The sequence below is a fragment of the Sinohyriopsis cumingii genome, chromosome 6 (assembly GCF_028554795.1).
Source record: "Sinohyriopsis cumingii isolate HCF-2022 chromosome 6, ASM2855479v2, whole genome shotgun sequence".
NCBI classification, from domain to species: Eukaryota; Metazoa; Mollusca; class Bivalvia; order Unionida; family Unionidae; genus Sinohyriopsis; species Sinohyriopsis cumingii.
The window spans coordinates 89,191,965-89,210,779 of NC_142966.1; the positions used below are offsets into that span (position 1 = coordinate 89,191,965).

Here is an 18,815-nt window from a genome sequence, read left to right on the forward strand (position 1 = left end):
CCAAAAGAGGGTTGTTGCTGCTGTTGTTTTGTGTCTACTGGTTTTGTCGAAAGGCGTCGTTGTGACACGAAAATTTCAGGGAACGATTGGGTACAAAGTAACCGATGCAACTCCTGAGTAACATGGTCCGCAGTTTATTGTCTCCTTGGTTAAATCTCAGACTGGCAATGGTGGCACCGATGACAGAATACACCACATGTATTTGGCAGAAAAAGACGAGTTGCGTTGTAGGCACAAGTTCTCCGCACCACACCAACATGGGTTGCTTTTATAGAATTTGAAGAGAAGAACTCTGAGAAAGAGTGGTTGCTGATGCTGCCGTATTGAACGGAATGATGAGGGTCACTTCTTTCTATAGTCGAGAACTTGTGAAGCGTCGATCCAAGAGTCAGAACTCCGAGGATATCCTTTCCAACACATATTTACTTGTTTGACACAGCGTTTACCTACTTTACTGGTCCACTATCGAGAATGCATTAGATGTCATACACATCGTCTTCTTTATTAGGTATCTTGTTGTAACTCGGCCAAGCAGAAAGTTACTTTTAGCACTTCACTGTTCATGTCTTTTAAATTAAAAACGAGTGGATGGCGGCCGCGCAATTGTCCAGTATCACGAAACAAGTCGGTAAATACCTTTGTCAAAACTGCATTTGGTTTTTCCAATACGTACCCAATCTTCAATCGTTAGCAGTCAACGTTTCAGGGAGAAAGTAGCTGATGATTCGATGGTGAAAAAAATGAATGTCTCGTGTTTTTTAAATTCTTTTTTCGAAAGTTTGGTTTAGGTTCTATGCCTTTTTTGTTTACCATCAGAGAGGGTGACGATCGCTTTGTTTCAACACCAGGTTTAAAGCTCGCGCTACATTGGTGTTCGTTTTGGAAGCAAAAGGAACTACCCCGGCAAATGTGGAAAATATGTCGATGACACAAAACAAACATTTTTGTCGCCGCGATTGTAGGTGGCCAAATCAGAGGCATCGACTAAATAGGTTCGCCACTGATGATAGATGCTCACCACTTTGGTTTGACTTCTGGAAAGGTTTCCTCGAATAGTATTGTGCAACATGTAAGTAGATTGTTCTTGCAACCATCGTTGCAACTGGGATAAATGTATACTTTTCAACTGGGTTTTGTCAGCACGAATATTTTTGAACTCCCGCAGGATGGCGATAATTGTAGTTGATTATGTCTGAAAGATTCTTCATCAGGCCTCTTTTCAATAAGTCATCCACTGTTCACTAATGCTACTCTTGATTTCGTAGGGTTTAGAAATTGCTTGTCGTGTCAGACATGCCACATGGGTAGGTTCCGAGGGTGGTAATGGCATGTGGATCATTTTATTCGTGCTTTCTTTGTTCGCTTCTGTATTACCTCTGTCGAAAAAGGGCTCGACTTCATCTTTTTAACCCAAGCTTTGAGTTTTTCTACTCAGGAAGTGGGGGAAGTGGTCAACAAGGATACCCCAGTCTTACTAGGAATAGGACCCGTATGTGTTTGAATGAGTTCTCTTAGGTCTTCTTCTTCTAGCATCCATGTGACTGTGTCTGTCATGCTCAATGGTGGTGGTGGTGGTGGCGATTGTTTTTCCTCATAACTTTGAAGTCTTTCAGAGTCAGTTTAGCTGTTTCGTCTAAAGCTGTCTATTGAAAGAGTTGAATACGTTGCAAAACTGTACCGTACCGTTGTAATTTTTCTGTTTCTGACAAATCGGTGCGATCCGTCAACGATTGCAATTCGTGTTGTAATTGTGACATCTCGATCAGATTAAAAAGAGTCCATTTTATATTCGTCTTCCTCTTAAGTTCGGAGCGCTAAAACATTTTCAACAGGTGCCTCAAGCCCACCAGCGAGTCCTCTATGCAAGAGTCTTATCAGAAAGGGCATAATAAATCCTCCGCGTTGCACCAACATCTTTTGACTGATTGTCATTTTTGTGACTATTTGGCGAAGAACGTTCCAAGGCTTTTCTATGCGTTCTTTAATGTGTTTGGAGAAAAATAGTGTTCTTTACAAGACATTCAAGCTACATTCACACATAATATCGATGATTTATTTCGGGGCTGTTGAGATAATTTGTTTTCGGATGAGTGGAAGGGATTTCCACAGGACTGGTAACATTTTCCCGTATTTGTCTAAGCAAGGAGGAAGTCCTTTTCTTTTTCTCTTTCCGTTTCTGGCAAGAGAGTTGCGGTGGTGATGTGCACTTCTTTTGGGTGACATCTTTTGTCTTTCGGGACCAGAAAATCTCCACCGGTTGTCGGTACATTGTATCATTTTGATGATGGGAATCACTCGATGTTGGAAGGTTTGTAACGGAATACGTCATGACAGTCCTTGCATGGATAAATCCAGTAAATTCTGTAACACTCCCGATTTCCTGTAAACTCTTTTTGGGGGAGGTAGCTTCTGCCGCAGTGAATAAAGAAGAGGATACTGTCGTTGCTAGAGGAGAAGTTGCTTTTTTGAAAAAGGTTTCCATTTTGTCAGCAATTTGGGTATGATGCATGTCAAATTTGTTTTGGATGGCAGCACGAACAACAGCGATGTGGAAGAAGCTGCTACAGACACTGTCACTGAGGGCTGTGGTTTGGGAAAGTAAGGTTGCGTTCGGAGAACACTGCCCTCTTTCCGGTAGGAGCTGTCTTCATGGGGCTTTTCATTTGCCTGTGACGTTTCTTGTTCTGGGGATGTGGGCTTACCACTATTTTTCTTCTTGGAACGTCTTTCTACAGAGTCTTATTTTTGTTGTGGTGGTTGCTGCTGTAACATTTGGATTTCATTTAAAAGGGAATGATGTGATCTCCAAGAGAATCACTTTATCTATTTGTCAATCTCATTCGTTGTTTGAGTGTTGATTCAGGGACCTGTCATTTTCGACAAGGCAAATTTATGTTTGTAAAAAATGCTTTTAGTTTGATGATGAATGTGGATGATCACTTGAATTAACTGACCCGCTGTCACTCTAAACCACAGTAAGACTTCTTTGAGACTGGCTACAAACATACGAGTAGACACTTGTAGATTTGTTTCGCGACTGCTGCCGTACAGGTCATGAATTAATTTGCCTGGAAGATGATATTGATATGAAGTCATGTTGACGATTTGTGAGGCAGACAAGAAGAGTCGGAGGTTTGTATAGTTTCTAAGCCGACGCGTATTTGTAAACGACGGACCCTTCTTCTTGGCACCAGATGTGAAAGAGATGGGAACAAAATCGCAAATCGAGTGTTGTGGGTTTAGTTCGACGAGCAAATAGGCGTGAGGTATTTGAATGGCATCATTGAATGCATACGTCAGCCAATTATATCCTAACTGTTTGGTTAACACTTGTACTTGAGATTTATATCTGGGACTTTTAAACAAAACCAAGTAATGAACATATTGAGGTTGATGGTACCATTGGATTTACTTTGTTGAAACAAAGTTTTAATAATTTAAATGACACTAGCATTACAATGATGCCATTTGCATGTAAACCAAAGTTTAATGTCTTATTCGTCTTCTCCTAACATGTCGAAGATGGCTATATGTGCTTCACTCGAGTCAGACACGATCACAGTCTTTACGAGGAATGTCTTCTACAAAGATGATGGATTGGCCTTGACTTGATGGAGGTTCTAAGCTGATCGTCACTCTTTGTAATACCAAACATGCGTTGGGTTGGATGATCGATTAAATGGTTTTTTGTACTCAATCAAACGTTTTGCAAATTCAGTTTTGCATGAATCATTCGGTCTAAAAATCAACATGTTATTAATGACCATGAGAGTAGAGGAAGAGCTAGAAATGGAAGATCTAGCCATAGCGAACGTGTTCAGCAGTTTGAAAAAAATATAGACAAGACAAGAGATTACATACTACTCAGGACACGTTTATTGAATGTTAAAATGTGCGACTTGAAGCAAAATACAAACATGGATAAGAACGGTCGTTGTGCCATTTTCCCCAACAGTCAGTTTAGCATGACTCTGGCAAACGAGCGTGTTTCTTAGTTTTTTCGACGTGATCTAAGGTGTTACTTTCTTTTAGTATAACTTGTTTTTTTTTTAGTCTGGCACAATGAAGGATATCCACTAGCTTCTTGTTTCAGTTTCAGGAAGGTATCGATATAGCCCTCGATAATGCCTATCGGAGTCAAGATGGCGTTGTACAGAATTCCTTCGAATAATTTATAACAATTCCTGAATAATATTAAAGTCCAAAGAATGAGCACTTTCTATACCCACTGAATAGTCGAAACATTATTTTCCTCTCAAATAATATCTAAGTACAACATAAAACACAACTGCAGACTTGCAACAGGAACACAGTAAGCCCGAATGACTCCAAAAATCTGATTTCTTAGTTTTCTCCTTCTATAAATTCTATATTGCGACTGTATCTAGAAATAGACTTCACGTGACAGCATACATCACTCATTTTGCGTCGAAATGGACCTATTTCTTGACTTTATGCAACCAATGTGATGTTACTGAATTATCCTAGAAACGTCGAAATCCCATCAGTCACTGAGAAATGTACTCCATAGGCGCAATTTTAAGTCCTATTATGAAGATTATTATTAATAATTGTCAACACATGCGTAAACATTTCTTTATAGATCCTATGGAATTTGCGCTCTTAACAGAGCCAAGTCACGTATACAAAGTTGTAACAAAAGATAGTCAATACAGTTTACAACTTGGGAAAAAAATTACGAAAATTAAATAAAACCATGCACCAGGAGTTACCAAATAAATACTGATATACATAACACATTTCTTCCTGCAGATCAAAGGGGTCAGAAGCGTGAGAGCGGTAGCATGCGTAGATAGCTTCTCGTTTATCGGAGGCGCACTTTGTCAGAGTCGTAATAGTATTTATTAGGCAAATGTGGTAGGTGTGCGTGCTGATTGGCTTCGGGACTGAAAAAGTGTGGAAAATGTCGTTTGGCTATTTCTATCATTCCAAACTTTTTCGGCATTCGACTCAAACGTATGCCAAATATATCAATGACTCTTTAAACTGTTCTTGTCCCACTTTCATGTAGATGATTTTGGCTCCATTAATGGTGACGTGGGGGTATTCGTACCATGTTATGTATAGTATTTCAAAAGAATGTGTGGACCGTATCCCGAGAAATTGTGAGACATCACCTTGCCTAACCGATTGCAGTCACTGTAGCGTTCAAAGTCCTCTTTGCTCCACGTGCCGTTGATTGGGTCTAAGACCCATTGGGCGATATTGAGAAGCGTGTTTGGTCCTCAATTGTTTTTTCGCGTTTTCCGGGAATCTTGCTACAGTGGGGACTATGAAAATGATAGGTATCTTCAATGTACATCTCGTACGTTCGATGATTCACGCAGAAATTAGGAATGTCAATGCCCGTGTCTTGCATGCATTCGAAAAAAGAAAAGATAAAAATCCCTTTCTTCATTTCACCCTTCTCCTGTTTAGATTTGTATATTTGGATTTAGCAGTCATGTTCCAAATCCACGATTTGATTACAAATATTACTACGTTTCTTTCCTCGACAAACGTGTGCTCTGGGGCTGTTGGTGCGTATGAGTTGTCCACAAGTAGAGCCCAATCTCATGAGTTAGCATGCATTTGTTTCGCTGCATCATGGGATATGTCGCGTTGCTACCTCTTACCTTTGTCTTCTCTGTCAATGAAATCGTGAGATCGCTTCATTTCGATTGTAAATTTGGAAATGAAAAAAATACTAATCGCAACGGAATCCCTAAATATAAGGTTAGTGTTTTGAGACTAACATTATATACTAGGATTTTTCCATAGGACATTTCTACAAGTCGAGGCTATAAATATATGCTAGGTTTTTCCATAGGACTTTTCTGCAAGATGAAGCTATAAATAGATATTATGATTCTCCAAAGGAAATTTCTGTGAGTCGAGGTTTTACCCAAATTTCAGGATTTTTCATAGGATTTTCCCAAAATTTAAGGTTTAAATATATACCAGGGTATCTCCATACAAGTTTCACACAACAAAGGAACCCCTAACGTCACTTTTCAGGGTCATTCACTTACCTAAAAAAGACACTCTTTCACTAATGCCGAGAAATGTTTTTGTCATTGTGTTGTATAACTATTTGTGTATGTCTACGTTTTGTTTGTCCCAATAAACCCCTTTGTCCTTATAAACATTTTACATAGCCTTTCCCATACTTACCTAGAGTAGCGATTAATAAAGTCAACTCGAACACTGTTGCTAAGTTCCCGTCTAATTAGGTACAGCCAATTTAGAGGCTATAAGCCCATTTGAGGCCATAGTACCATTCCTATATAAATTTCCCGTTTGAGGATATAGTGTCATTCGATAGTTAATTTCACGTAGTGCTATTTTATGACCCATACCAAACTCGCCATATCGACGTACTGCTTTATTTCACGTGCTTTCCGGTGTGTCTCAAAAGTCTTCTCAAGTCTCTTCACATATTCTCTTTTGATTGTACGTTTTGGTTGGAAGTTTGTTTCGGTAGCCTCATCAGTGTAGCCTACACTCAGTTTCAGCCTAGCAGTTTCTTTGCTCTCTGAACGAACTCTGTTCTCATTACACACATCATCTCTTCACGTTTTATGATGTCTGTCAACGGACTTCTAAGTATCAGTAGTCTTCATCTTCCATTAATTGTTGCTATTTATTTTTTATTATTCCAGCTATAAAACTAGTCGACGTCAAAAACACTCCCCGTCTTAAGAAAAGAGCACGTAAAACAGATGATGTTTATCTTCTGGCCTGCTCTATGTTGGGGATCACACCTTCACAAGCGTACCTCAAACAAGTATCCACACCCAGCAGTGTCGTCAGAATGAAAAGTTGTGGACTCAGTCGAACTACAATAAAGCCCATTGCAGTGTCAATCGCAGTTTGTATCTTCTTCTCATCTTCATTTTGTTCTTTACATAAAAGTATGATTGGTTACATGTTAATAATGAACTTTATATTGATATTTCGTTGATATAAACAGTTTATAATTTTAAAGCGGCAGAAGACGTATACATACCATGCGCTTACTTTTCTCGCGTGGAAATTGCTTGCATTGTGTTATCGCCATGTTCGCGGCAGGATCAAATCTGCGAAATTTAAAATAGCTGATAATACAGACTCTCTGAATACTATTTAGACAAGAATATCAAACAGGAACAAGTGTGACCACTCAGATTTTATTTTAAATCGGGAAACAGTAAAATTAAGAATCGGGTTATGCTACTGTGCTGTGCATTATTAAGTCTTGGCAATACTGATTTCTGCCATCTAAGCCAGGTGCGGACGTTGCCTTAACTTTTATTCAGTGGCAGAGTTATAAACTGTGATTTATTTAAACATTGTATGGTATCGACGAACGATTAAAACTTCACGGATGGAGGGTTCATGAATGATGGTGTATTCTTTTTACTTTGGTTTTAAACTTGTGTGTTAAGTTTCAAATGTCAAACAAATGCTTAAGCAGAATCTCTGAGGATTATCTAAAAGAATACATTATGTCGATTTCTAGGTTATTATTAGTGATATCTAGAAAGAAGATAAAGGTACTCATTGCCTTTGAGTACGAAAAATCTGAAAAGTCGACAAAACCGTCATCACGTATGCTGATTATTTTTGTCAAGGTCAAAACATCACAAACTGAAGTGGACGAAATAGTTTCTCGCCCTTTATTTCACCGTTTAACATGGTTTTTTGTATGTTTTTAAATTTGCTTGGAAATATTTGACAACTAATCATGGAACTAGACCATAGGTCATTTCAGTCTTGTGACAGTCTTCATTATCAATGTTGGAACCAAACCAGTTCATTTCACTGTCAAAGCCAATACGCTATATTGAATGGACGTCAGTCGGGCAAGAATTGAGCCATGGAAGGTATAATCTAAATCAACATTTAGTCAATCTCTTAAGTTTACTTATTGGAATTTTTAATGTTGTTATATATCCCTTAATGTTTGATCTGGATTACCGAACACGTTCATGATATCAAAACTTAAAATACAGTATCGATACAGTAAATTATTTCTTAAATAGCATTGTCTTATCTTTGAAGAAAATGTGTAAATTCTCTCCATTTTTTCCCCTGAAATTTTGGCCTGGTACCCATTTATTTCACTTCTTCACCGAATCGAGCATGTTACGATAAAGACTTAGACAATATTTATACCTTTTCATATCACTATGGAAAATATGATTTGAGATGTCTATATAAAAACATTTAGTGAAAACACTTTGGAACCAGGTTGCAAATAAGATGGCTGCTCGTGATGTCCTATGAACTCGTACATTATTGGTGATCTTGATTAAAAAAAAGAACAATTGTTGAGAATACTTGGAACATTCAAATTACTCTGTTGTACTAGATTCAAAATTCGACGCAACGAATAAGAATAGCAAACGCATTGAATATAAATGACGATGACAAAGATTCGCAAAATAGAACTTTAGTTTCGAAGGAAGCGATACAAAAACCAATGTAATCAAGTTTGTGTTGTTAAATCAAATTCAGTTTTCAGTATTCAACTTTTTCCGCATTATTTTTACAGAGAGACCGCCACGTTAGAACATTGGACGTTTCCGGAAATGACGTAGGTCCCCTTGGTGTCCTTTTTGTAGCGGAAATGATGCATGAAAACACCTGTATAACAGATCTGGTATGTTTAAGGTTATTTTTTTAATATCCAGTATATAGAAAATAAATAGAGACTTTTGCCCATTATAAATAGAAAATAAAAGAGCTGAAAAAAAACAAGTTTTGTAAACTTCAACTATATATATATATATATATATATATATATATATATATATATATATATATATATATATATATATATATATATATATATATATATATATATGTATACTGAAATACATTGAGAAATTTCAGGATTTTTCACTTTTCACCTTTTTTATTTACTGACTCAACACTTTTATCTTATTAGTGAAATTTTTAAATGAATACATGGAGATGATTAAAATGTTATGCTCGTGATATAACGACATCAGCAAACAAAACAGTGGAGAATCCAGATACAAAATATCAACCTTGTAAAGACTGGTCCTTTAGAAAATGTGCTTGATTGGTAATGATGAAATGCATTTGTTTACGTACTAGAATAAGTATATAAGGACACAGATAAGTGTTTATGAAACAGAGCAATTAACTATGGATATTACCCAAATATATGATCAAAACGGAGCAAAAATATGAGTCAGAAAGTGCAGAAAACACCACAAAAAGATAGAAAGAATGATATCAACACATCAGAAAACATAGAGAAATGCTATCTCGATGTTAACCAATCAATCTAAACAAACTAGTCGACACAGAGAGCTGATGTGTTGATTTATTTATTTAAGACAGTGATCACAAAGAAGAAAAACTACAAAAGCAGTTGTCCTAGAAGAACAAGCTTTGTCGCAGTTAAAATGAATCAATATCAGGAAGGAATAGGTTATGTATTTGATGTGTGTTAATACATACATTTGTCTTTTTTTCGACTAGGTTTGCAGCAAAACTTGCAGATATTGACACACCTGACATAGAAAACAAGTTTGATTAAAAGCAACCATTGTAGCTCGGTTAAAATACAGCCGAAGAAGAGTTAACAATAGGAATGGCCAGGTCTGACATAAATCTGTAACTATGCATACGTTTAAAAAGATTGTAGAAACGTTGCAAATTCCTGAAGATAACGTGCCTGTTTTGGTAATTATAATGTTTGCTAGTTGATACACCTGAAGACATTTTATTCTCAGTTTATTTTATATAGTTTTAAATGACGGAAGAAAAACCCGTATTTAAGATATATTTCCTATGATCATCAAAGCCTGGTTGCATACGCAAATATAAATTAATGGTGACAGCCTATTACAAAAGGACAAAATGAAAATGATATAAATAGAATTGAAAGAAAGGATGACAGATAATCTGCTTACATACTGTACAAGCAAGCGAAAAACTGACTATCATATAGAAGGTTATATTTAATTCATTAGAACGACCACTGACAGACATCATTAACGTTCAGTCATACAATTGAAACACAAATGTATTATTATGAGTATATGGTCTTAAGCTGTGAAAATAAAAGAGCTAAAACCAAACAAGTATTTTGAAATTCAACAAATAATATATTTCTAAGGAATACAAAATTGAACATTTATAAAGAACTTACCGCATTGCTAATTAATCCCTAGTAGTCATACAAGTTTTAATACAAGCCCAAATGTATGAAGTTCCAACTAAATTATAGTGGTATTCCAAAACAGTTCCAATATTGAACGTAATGCAAAAATGTCGTTGTCTGAAATCACTATGATTCCACGGGCAAAATATAATTATACATAGCATATAATGATGGCTGAAAAACTAACAAACAATACAATATACATTATGTATATCTACGTAATATCTTTTACTTTTGGCGTATGTATGTAGATTGCTCTAAGTAGATGTTGAAAAGCGTGGGTGACAGGAGACAGCCTTGACGCACTCCCACTGTTGTCTGGAACCAGTCGCCCCACAGCACCTTGGGCAATTACTGCACTGGTAGCCTTGGCGTACAGCTGCTTGATGGTATTGGTTAACTTTTGACCCATGTTATACTTCTTCATTGTGGCCCACAATGCCTCATGCCACACTCTGTCAAAGGCCTTTTTGAAATCTATGAACACATGATAGATGTCTTGTTGGTGTTGTTGGTGTTGCGAGTACTTTTCGCACAGAACCCTGAGATTGAATATTTGTTTTGTTGTGCTTCTTCCACTCCGGAACCCGGCCTGTTCTTCAGCGATTATTTCTTCTGCTTGTGGTTTCAGTCTGTTCAAGATGATCTTCAACATTACCTTACTAGCATGGCTGATTAAACTGATACTTAGAGCGCATCATGAGCGATGCCCTGGAACACCACTGTGGGACAGTCAGCATTGGAGGGCGCAACATCACCAACCTCCGCATTGCAGATGACATTGATGGGCTGGCAGGCAGTGAAGACGAGCTAGCCACCTTAGTGAAGAACCTGGAAGAAACATCTTCCAGATTTGACATAGAGATAAGCGCTGAGAAGACAAAACTGATGACAAATAGTGGCAAACAAATCTCAGCCAAGATTAAAGTCAGAGGACATGAACTGGAAACAGTGAGCCAGTTCAAATATCTTGGTTCCATAATTACTGAAGAGGGATCAAGAGCAGAAATTTTGTCAAGAGCAGCACAAACAATGGCAGCTATGTCAAAGCTAAGACCCATCTGGAGAGACAAGAATATCTGTCTGAAAACTAAAATCAGACTATTGCGAGTTCTAGTCATCTCAGTCTTTTTGTACTCATGTGAGGCATGGACCCTGACAGCAGAATTACAACGTAGAATCCAGTCACTTGAAATGAGATGCTACAGAACCAACCTTGGCATCTCTTACATGGACCACAGCACAAATGAAGAAGTGCGTAACACCATCAGGGGTGAAGTAGGCCAATATGAGGACCTCCTCACCACCGCCAAAAAGAGAAAGCTGAAATGGTATGGCCATGTCATTAGAGCCAACAGTCTATCCACAACAGTCCTGCAGGGCAGCGTCCAGGGTGGCAGAAGGAGAGGTAGACAGAGAAAAAAGTGGACTGACAACATCACAGAATGGACCAGGAAAAGTTTTGCGGAGACACAGGCATTGGCACATGATCGAGACAAGTGGAGGGAACTGGTCAGATGTTCAGCAGCACAGTGCCTCAACGACCACACTAGGTCATGAGACTGATGATGATGATGATGTAGATTGCATATGATCTATACATAGGTGTTAACAAGTTTTAAAATAAATTCTAAAAATGAGCATGTGAGCAGGTTTGTGGCGATTTCCCACTGAAGGATTTAGTCCGATGGGCTCTGTTGTAACGTTGGGTATTGTAAAATGTATCACGTAGGAGACATTGCGAGATATATATATATATATATATATATATATATATATATATATATATATATATATATATATATATATATATATATATATATACTGAGTAGGAAAATATTGCGATGTAGAGCCGTTAGGGTGCATAAAACCACGAGATTTGATAAATTAATTAATTCCTGTGTTCCTATTTTCCATGTTCCTGTTTTAATATCAGTCAGCAAAAGTGCTCAGTGTTGTGTTTATATATCATTTTAGAGGAACCATTTGTTGTAATTATTCATTAGATTAACAAAGTGCTCGTATTATTGTTTGGACTACAATATTCTTCTTGGATTATTGTGACGTTTTTCAGATGACTGTTGGACAATGTCATTATGATGCAAGAAGACTGTTGGCACATCAGCAGATTTGAGGACATGGAATTAATTCGGAACACTCAATTCTGTTCGACATACGATAAGAACATTGTTTGGCTTATATTGTATTTATTTCATAATACTGAAAACTCCTCTGAGAGTTTCATTATGTACTTTAGAGAATTAAATTATTTAATTTTACCAATGAAATATTTAAAATAAGGCAGGTAATTGTAGGCACTCTAATGGTTTCAAAATTGTACAATCGGAAGGGAGAGGATATAAAACGCATGATTTAAGAGCAAACGATATCTTCGTACAGTAGATGAGATGATATATGCAAAGTTGAAAAGATTATAAGAACGAAACAGATGGATAGTTAAAAACAATTAGGTCATCAATAATAGCAACAAAAATACTTGAACCTTTTGACGGTCGGGGACCAGCTAAAATATTATCCCATGAAGTAAATGTCACCTCCATCAGAGCGACTAAAAATCACGTTTCTAGAATATGTTAGTTGTGGTTCGTATAGAAAGCTTGTTTCAGCTAAAGCATGCGTATAAAATTGTTTTGATCACAAAAGCAGGGGATGAAAAGAAAGTGCATCTGAAGAATCTCCGGTAATTAACAAACTACACACATATACAACGTGATGAGGCAACTGCAATGTATATACTGTTTTAGCTGGGAAAACAATGACATTATATCAGCTCAGATAACATTAAAAATATGAAACTGATTCCAGGTACATGGCATACTAATTCAAGAACCAAATAAAAGAATATAAGGCGTCTCTGTGAAATATGAATAATTTTAACACATCTCTAAATCCTACTGTTACAATGAATGACCACAATATTAACCACTATCTGATGGTACGGGAAGAGTTTTTCCTCCAAACGGATGAAGGAAATTTGAGTACTTTTTCACAGACGTTTTAAGATGCATGTTTTTCAAAACTTTCTTTTAAGAGGTAAGACTACATAACTAAATGGTACAAACGTATCTCAAAGTACACCGGATATACCATAATGCAGAATGCATGAATGCGACGAGCAGTTAGTTGTAAAATATTCAAAATACAACAGATAAAACTGGTGGAAGAAATGGATCAAAAAATAGAAAGTACCAGTGGGTAACATCAATGAAACAGTCGAAAAGATGACAAGATTACAGACAGAAATCAACAAAGCAGTGCGTATGAATGTGAAGAAATAAAAACACCAGTAATTAAAGTTCGTTTTCAAAATCTAAATAATGATCAATAGGTCAAACATTATAGTTTTGTCACCATTAGAAAAAATGGATGAATTAATTGATGCCTGGTTTCAAGACTAATCAGTAACGTATCCTTATCATTCACCTGCGATTCAGCTTAATTCTCCCTACCCGTGCATAAATAAACATGTATCAAACGTATTTAACAGGAAAAGAATTACATTGAGATGACACCACTTTTGTATTGACATAAAAACCATTAAATAATTTCGATTACTGCACTTTTAATCCTGCAGAGATCATTCTTTTAACAGATTTGGTGCGATATGAAATTTAAGCAGAATGAACCTAATTGGACAGGATGGATGGCATTATTTAGCTGTGGGATTTTATACTGGCATTTTACAAGTAGCAATATGATTGAATTAGTCAACTCTATTACAATTGTCACCTTAGCTTCATAAATAAAATAAAAATGCTGTTTGAAGCTTCATTACCTGGTGAGCAATCTTGTAATGCAGAAAATAACAGCGATGACTAGAAACAATGAAGATAGTATGAAAACAATTTTATCTATCTTATTTCTGACTAATGAGATACGGGATGTGGGAGGAGGGATTGAGTTGGTTTCATGGAAATTTTAGATGTAAAGACGGAACGATTTCATAGCATGATTAATATGTTTACATCATGATAAAACTATAACAATTCATAAAAGATTCCAAAATGAAATTTGAGAATCCTGTTTCCGTTGACATAGTGTTTGGGTTACTGAGTGACATGGCTATTAAAATCAGAAGAATCACAAAACAACAATCGACAAAAACACAAAGTTCGTTCAAAATGGCTTTAAGCCCTACCAATAATACCAATGAAGTTAACGAACGTTTTCCAAAGATAGATGAATACTCCTTGACATTGCGATAAGAAATCGTTGAGAAAAGAATTCGACGACAAAAGTAAGCGAAAATTAGTGCTGATAAGGAAGAATATGATGATGAGACTCGTACAAAAACACGTGAAAATTTAGAAGGCTCAAAAAATATTAGTTATCATAAAATAATTATTTATTTTGATAAAAATATTTGCAGAAGCTGTTTTATTTTAATTTATGAGATTATTTATAAATTACGGACATGTTTTAGAATATGTCAAAGTTATCACCAAATGCTCCTTCCTTTTTTACACCTTTGATCAGCAAATAATGTAAAATAACAAACATATTACTATAGAAAGCATTTAATGTGATGGACGACGTCATTGATTAATTAACACAGTTTGATCAGCGCTCATAAATAACCTACTTCAAAACTTGCAAATTATACCAGATATTGCACCTGCCACCTTTTTCATTAGCTGAAACAATACTTAATAAATGCTTAATAAAATTCAAATTTTACTGAATGTTTTAATAAATGCTTCAAATTATTCAAATTGGACTGAATTTTTTAATAAATGCTTAAAAATATTCTAATTGGACTGAAGTTTTTAATAAATGCTTAAAAATATTCTAATTGGACTGAAGTTTTTAATAAATGCTTAAAAATATTCTAATTGGACTGAAGTTTTTAATAAATGCTTAAAAATATTCAAAGTGGACTGAATTGTTTACTTAAGCGTTGGAGCTTAATCTTATAAAACTTACTATGGGTAAATGTTTTTCTTCAAATCTGTAAGGGTCATGTCCATAAAATATTTCAGTGCCCAATGTTAAATTTTCATTGTTAAGCATATTTACATATTTTTTCGAAAGATTGTCCTATACATCTGAAACTATCTACAAAGCTTATTCTTCTGTTAATTATTATATCTTTTATCTTATTTCACGAATCCATCGACTAAAAATCCCTGCTTGAATGAAATATATTCTCCGGCGTTGTTTTGTATGATCTGTATCTCTTTATCTGGATTATTTTAACTAAATGTTTCATCTTGTTAATATTTTAAACACACCAGTAAGGATATCATGTACACATCCAGTTTGAGTATTCTGGTATGTTTTCAGTGATACGCGAAACAGAAGGGTCTAATCGTTTTCATTAGAGAATTCACTGTTTCGTTTTTATTTGGGATTTACTGATGGTCCTTGATACTAGTTTAAATATGACGAAAACTGAGACACTAGTCTAGAAACATTAAGGAATAGGTTTGCAGGTTGAAGGTATGCTACCAAGGAAAAAAGACCAACAAATCAAAACTAAGATAACGTACTGTTGAGGACGATTATTATTATTATTATTATTATTATTATTATTATTAGCTTTATTGATCCTTTTTATATCTCAGGATTTATCCGCAACTAACCCTGGAAGAGAAGGCCTCGTGGCGTTATCTGAGACTCTCGAACAGAATAAGACGTTACAAATTTTACGGTTAGAATGTGAGTAAGAATTCTGACGAATCTTTACATTTAAGGTTTAAGAAGGAACGAATCCATTAAATTTCGTATCTAAAGGTACCATAATTTTTATAAAAAATACTATGACAATGAACATTAAACAACTGACATTTTGAATATTTGTGACAAATAATAAAAAATGTACTTTTGTGTAGCTTTTTTAAATTAAGCGTAGAGACTTAGCACTAAACTATATGCATTGTCTTAGCTTTTAACTATATAATCTCTGTAGACAAAACAATTTGTGACAGTATTACGTATCGACTTTCCATTATCCACACTGCCATATGATACCGTAATAGAACAAGAAATGCAGCCAAAAAACTTTATATAACTATGAACATTAACTAATATGGTTAAATGTTTAAAGGTGATATGAATGACATTCTCTACACTGAGAATCTCCATACGTGTCTCAAACATGCTCGTCTAGAGTATCCAGTGACAGTGGAACACAGTCCTTTCGAGCGTATCGACGGCCAGCCTGTGAGACATACTTTTATTTTAATTTTATCGTGAACTCAATTAGGATACGTTATAATGACACACGACTAAAGAGATCATTGGATTTCATTATAATATTCATGTCTTTGTGTGACTAACTGGTCCATAAACTTCCACAAGGCCCTAGTCACTATGAAATATGTGTTAAGTAGTTTTGCGATGATAAACTATGTTGACTAAACATTACATTTTAATTTGCTTGTAGCAAACAGTATTGATCACACAGAAACTGATGTGATTGTCAAGATTATAAGGGTAAGTATATCATTAGAACTAAACATCGATGAAAAATAACGCAAACACTAAAGTGCAGTTGAACTGCTCAGTAACGTAAAGTTAGAAATGTTGTTTGAATGGTGATTAGTCTTACCAGGTATCTTTATATTCTATGCTGTTTTGAAACAGATTCCAAAACCTTTGCTTGTCTCTTGGCTGGAAATTAAGAATGACCTATAACTTGCTATTATAATCATGTTATTGCGTAAACTGATTTTATTGTCTTACGGCGAAAGAGGATCGCCTAACATAGGACTTTAGCACCAGTAAAAATTGCTTTGTCTTGTGAAAATGCTGCTGCTGTCAGAGATTTCGTTGGAGAGACATAGCTAGGTACCGACAATTTGCAATCGTTTAAATATGCGTCATTAGAGCTTTTCAAAGATGGGCGCAGATCCGCTGACCAATTGAATATTGATTCACTAACTTCCGTCACTAAGAAAGCTTCCGTTTAGCACACCGCGTTATGAAGGGCAATAAAGATAATAACAAATACGAAATACTAATTTTACGAGCTGTTTCTCCTTTTGAGTTTATTTAAGACAAAACATAAATCATATTTACAATCTATATCGAACGTTTACCAGAATTATATAATTCGTTTAATTACGTTAAATAAATTAATTCCAATACAGATTGGTAAGAGATTGTGCAAAACAGCATATTAGTTACTGACGCTGCTTGCATGGGAATATTTATATTTTCTTTGCAGCTTTCAAGCGGAAATGATAATTCTACTCTTGTATCACGCTGAGCAGAATTCGACAGGAATATTTTGCAAGTTATTAGGAGAAGTTATGCTTGCCTATTTTTTAAAAACATTTTTAAAGAATAAATAGCTGTGTTATCTCCAACGGTGCTATAAAGTGCTATAAAATTCATTTATTTGTTTGCCTTTACACATATCTTTTAAAGAGGTGATACTAATGTATCGTTTATCGTAAAATATACTTTTTCAACATTTGGAATTGATAAAGGCCATTTACAAATTACAAAACAAGCCATTTTCGCTATGCTATTGTTTCATATTTCTTGCCAGTTTCACACATGTTATTTCTTCACAGAACGCCGCGACAATGGATGAGTTGTATTTGGGTCACAACAAATTAGGATATGACGGAGGAAAACTTCTTGCCAAAGAATTGGGTAAGAACAAATTAGTGATTGGTTACTATCCGTGATCAATATATTGTACTTTTGCCTTCTTTGCTTAATACTAATTTTTTGAAGTTATACATCATGCATATTATTTGGAATATAGATATTTTACCTCGTCCTTTTAAATGAAAATTATTCAAAATTCGTTTTGCCGCCAACATATGAATTCCACTTTATCACGCACAATTTTTTGACATATAAGCTGTTATTTGAATATCCATGTAGGTAGTGCAAGACCGGAATACAATAAAGATAAATAAAAATATGTTAACAGTTTGTAGAAGATATGTTTCTTGTTTAATAACAAGCTATAACAGAATCAATCTTAGTCTAAACGTTCAAGAAGGAGTATTCTTATAGATAACTTTGAACCAGACCATGCCATTATTATTACAACCCTCAAAGGGTCCTACTGTCTCAACTGGAGATATCATATTTCGGATCTAGAAAAAGACATGCAAGTATGTGCCACTTGTCTTATTATAAGAACTGAGGAACGAGAATTATATTAATTATCGATAAAAGGGTTTTAGCAAAGGAGTAAAGATATCTAATTATTTTCTGTCGTCTTGCAGAGACGAACACAACGCTACGGGTGCTAGATTTGCAGTGGAACCACTTCCGGAAAGAGAGTGGTGCCAAGCTATCTTCCTCCCTTAAGGTAAACAAGTTTTAATTTCATGTTTAGACTTTTACAGGATACTTGTTTTATCAGCTTTCGGGATACCAGTACTAATGCGACATGTAAGTGGCACAAATTTTGTAAACATGTGCAATATATTTGCATGGAGAAACGCCGCTTGAATAGTCCTTCGAAGCGGCAAAAACGCATATTTATCGGGTAGAAACATGGTATATAATGTAACGTGATGGGTTCAGAAATAAATCCATAAAATAATTCTGTTATTTACATGTTTATTTACAATATTCACTATTTACACTCCTTTAGCCTGGTGTTGCATTACACTAAAAAAAACTACTTTCCTGTAGAGTTACAATC

At 35.5% G+C, this 18,815-nt stretch overlaps 2 protein-coding genes across 6 annotated transcripts in view; one reads left to right on the top strand and one right to left on the bottom strand.

Annotated features, from left to right (window-relative positions):
- Positions 1–18,815, top strand: part of LOC149797405 (uncharacterized) — a 108,440-nt gene that overhangs the window by 64,610 nt on the left and 25,015 nt on the right. For all 4 annotated transcript variants that reach the window (XM_089962188.1, XM_089962189.1, XM_089962192.1 and 1 more), the window contains 6 exons: positions 6,663–6,871; positions 8,537–8,644; positions 15,766–15,859; positions 16,587–16,636; positions 17,722–17,803; positions 18,391–18,476. In XM_089962188.1, coding sequence (XP_089818314.1) covers positions 6,663–6,871; positions 8,537–8,644; positions 15,766–15,859; positions 16,587–16,636; positions 17,722–17,803; positions 18,391–18,476 — 629 coding nt within the window. The remainder of the gene's footprint in view (positions 1–6,662; positions 6,872–8,536; positions 8,645–15,765; positions 15,860–16,586; positions 16,637–17,721; positions 17,804–18,390; positions 18,477–18,815) is intronic.
- LOC149797407 (uncharacterized) overlaps positions 1–18,815 on the bottom strand; it is a 130,255-nt gene that overhangs the window by 15,229 nt on the left and 96,211 nt on the right. Inside the window, exon 3 of one of the 2 annotated variants that reach the window (XR_016421814.1) lies at positions 7,010–7,079. The exons of the other annotated variant lie outside the window; for it this stretch is intronic. The gene's annotated coding sequence lies outside the window, so the exon portion shown is untranslated. The remainder of the gene's footprint in view (positions 1–7,009; positions 7,080–18,815) is intronic. 2 annotated transcript variants of the gene reach the window in all.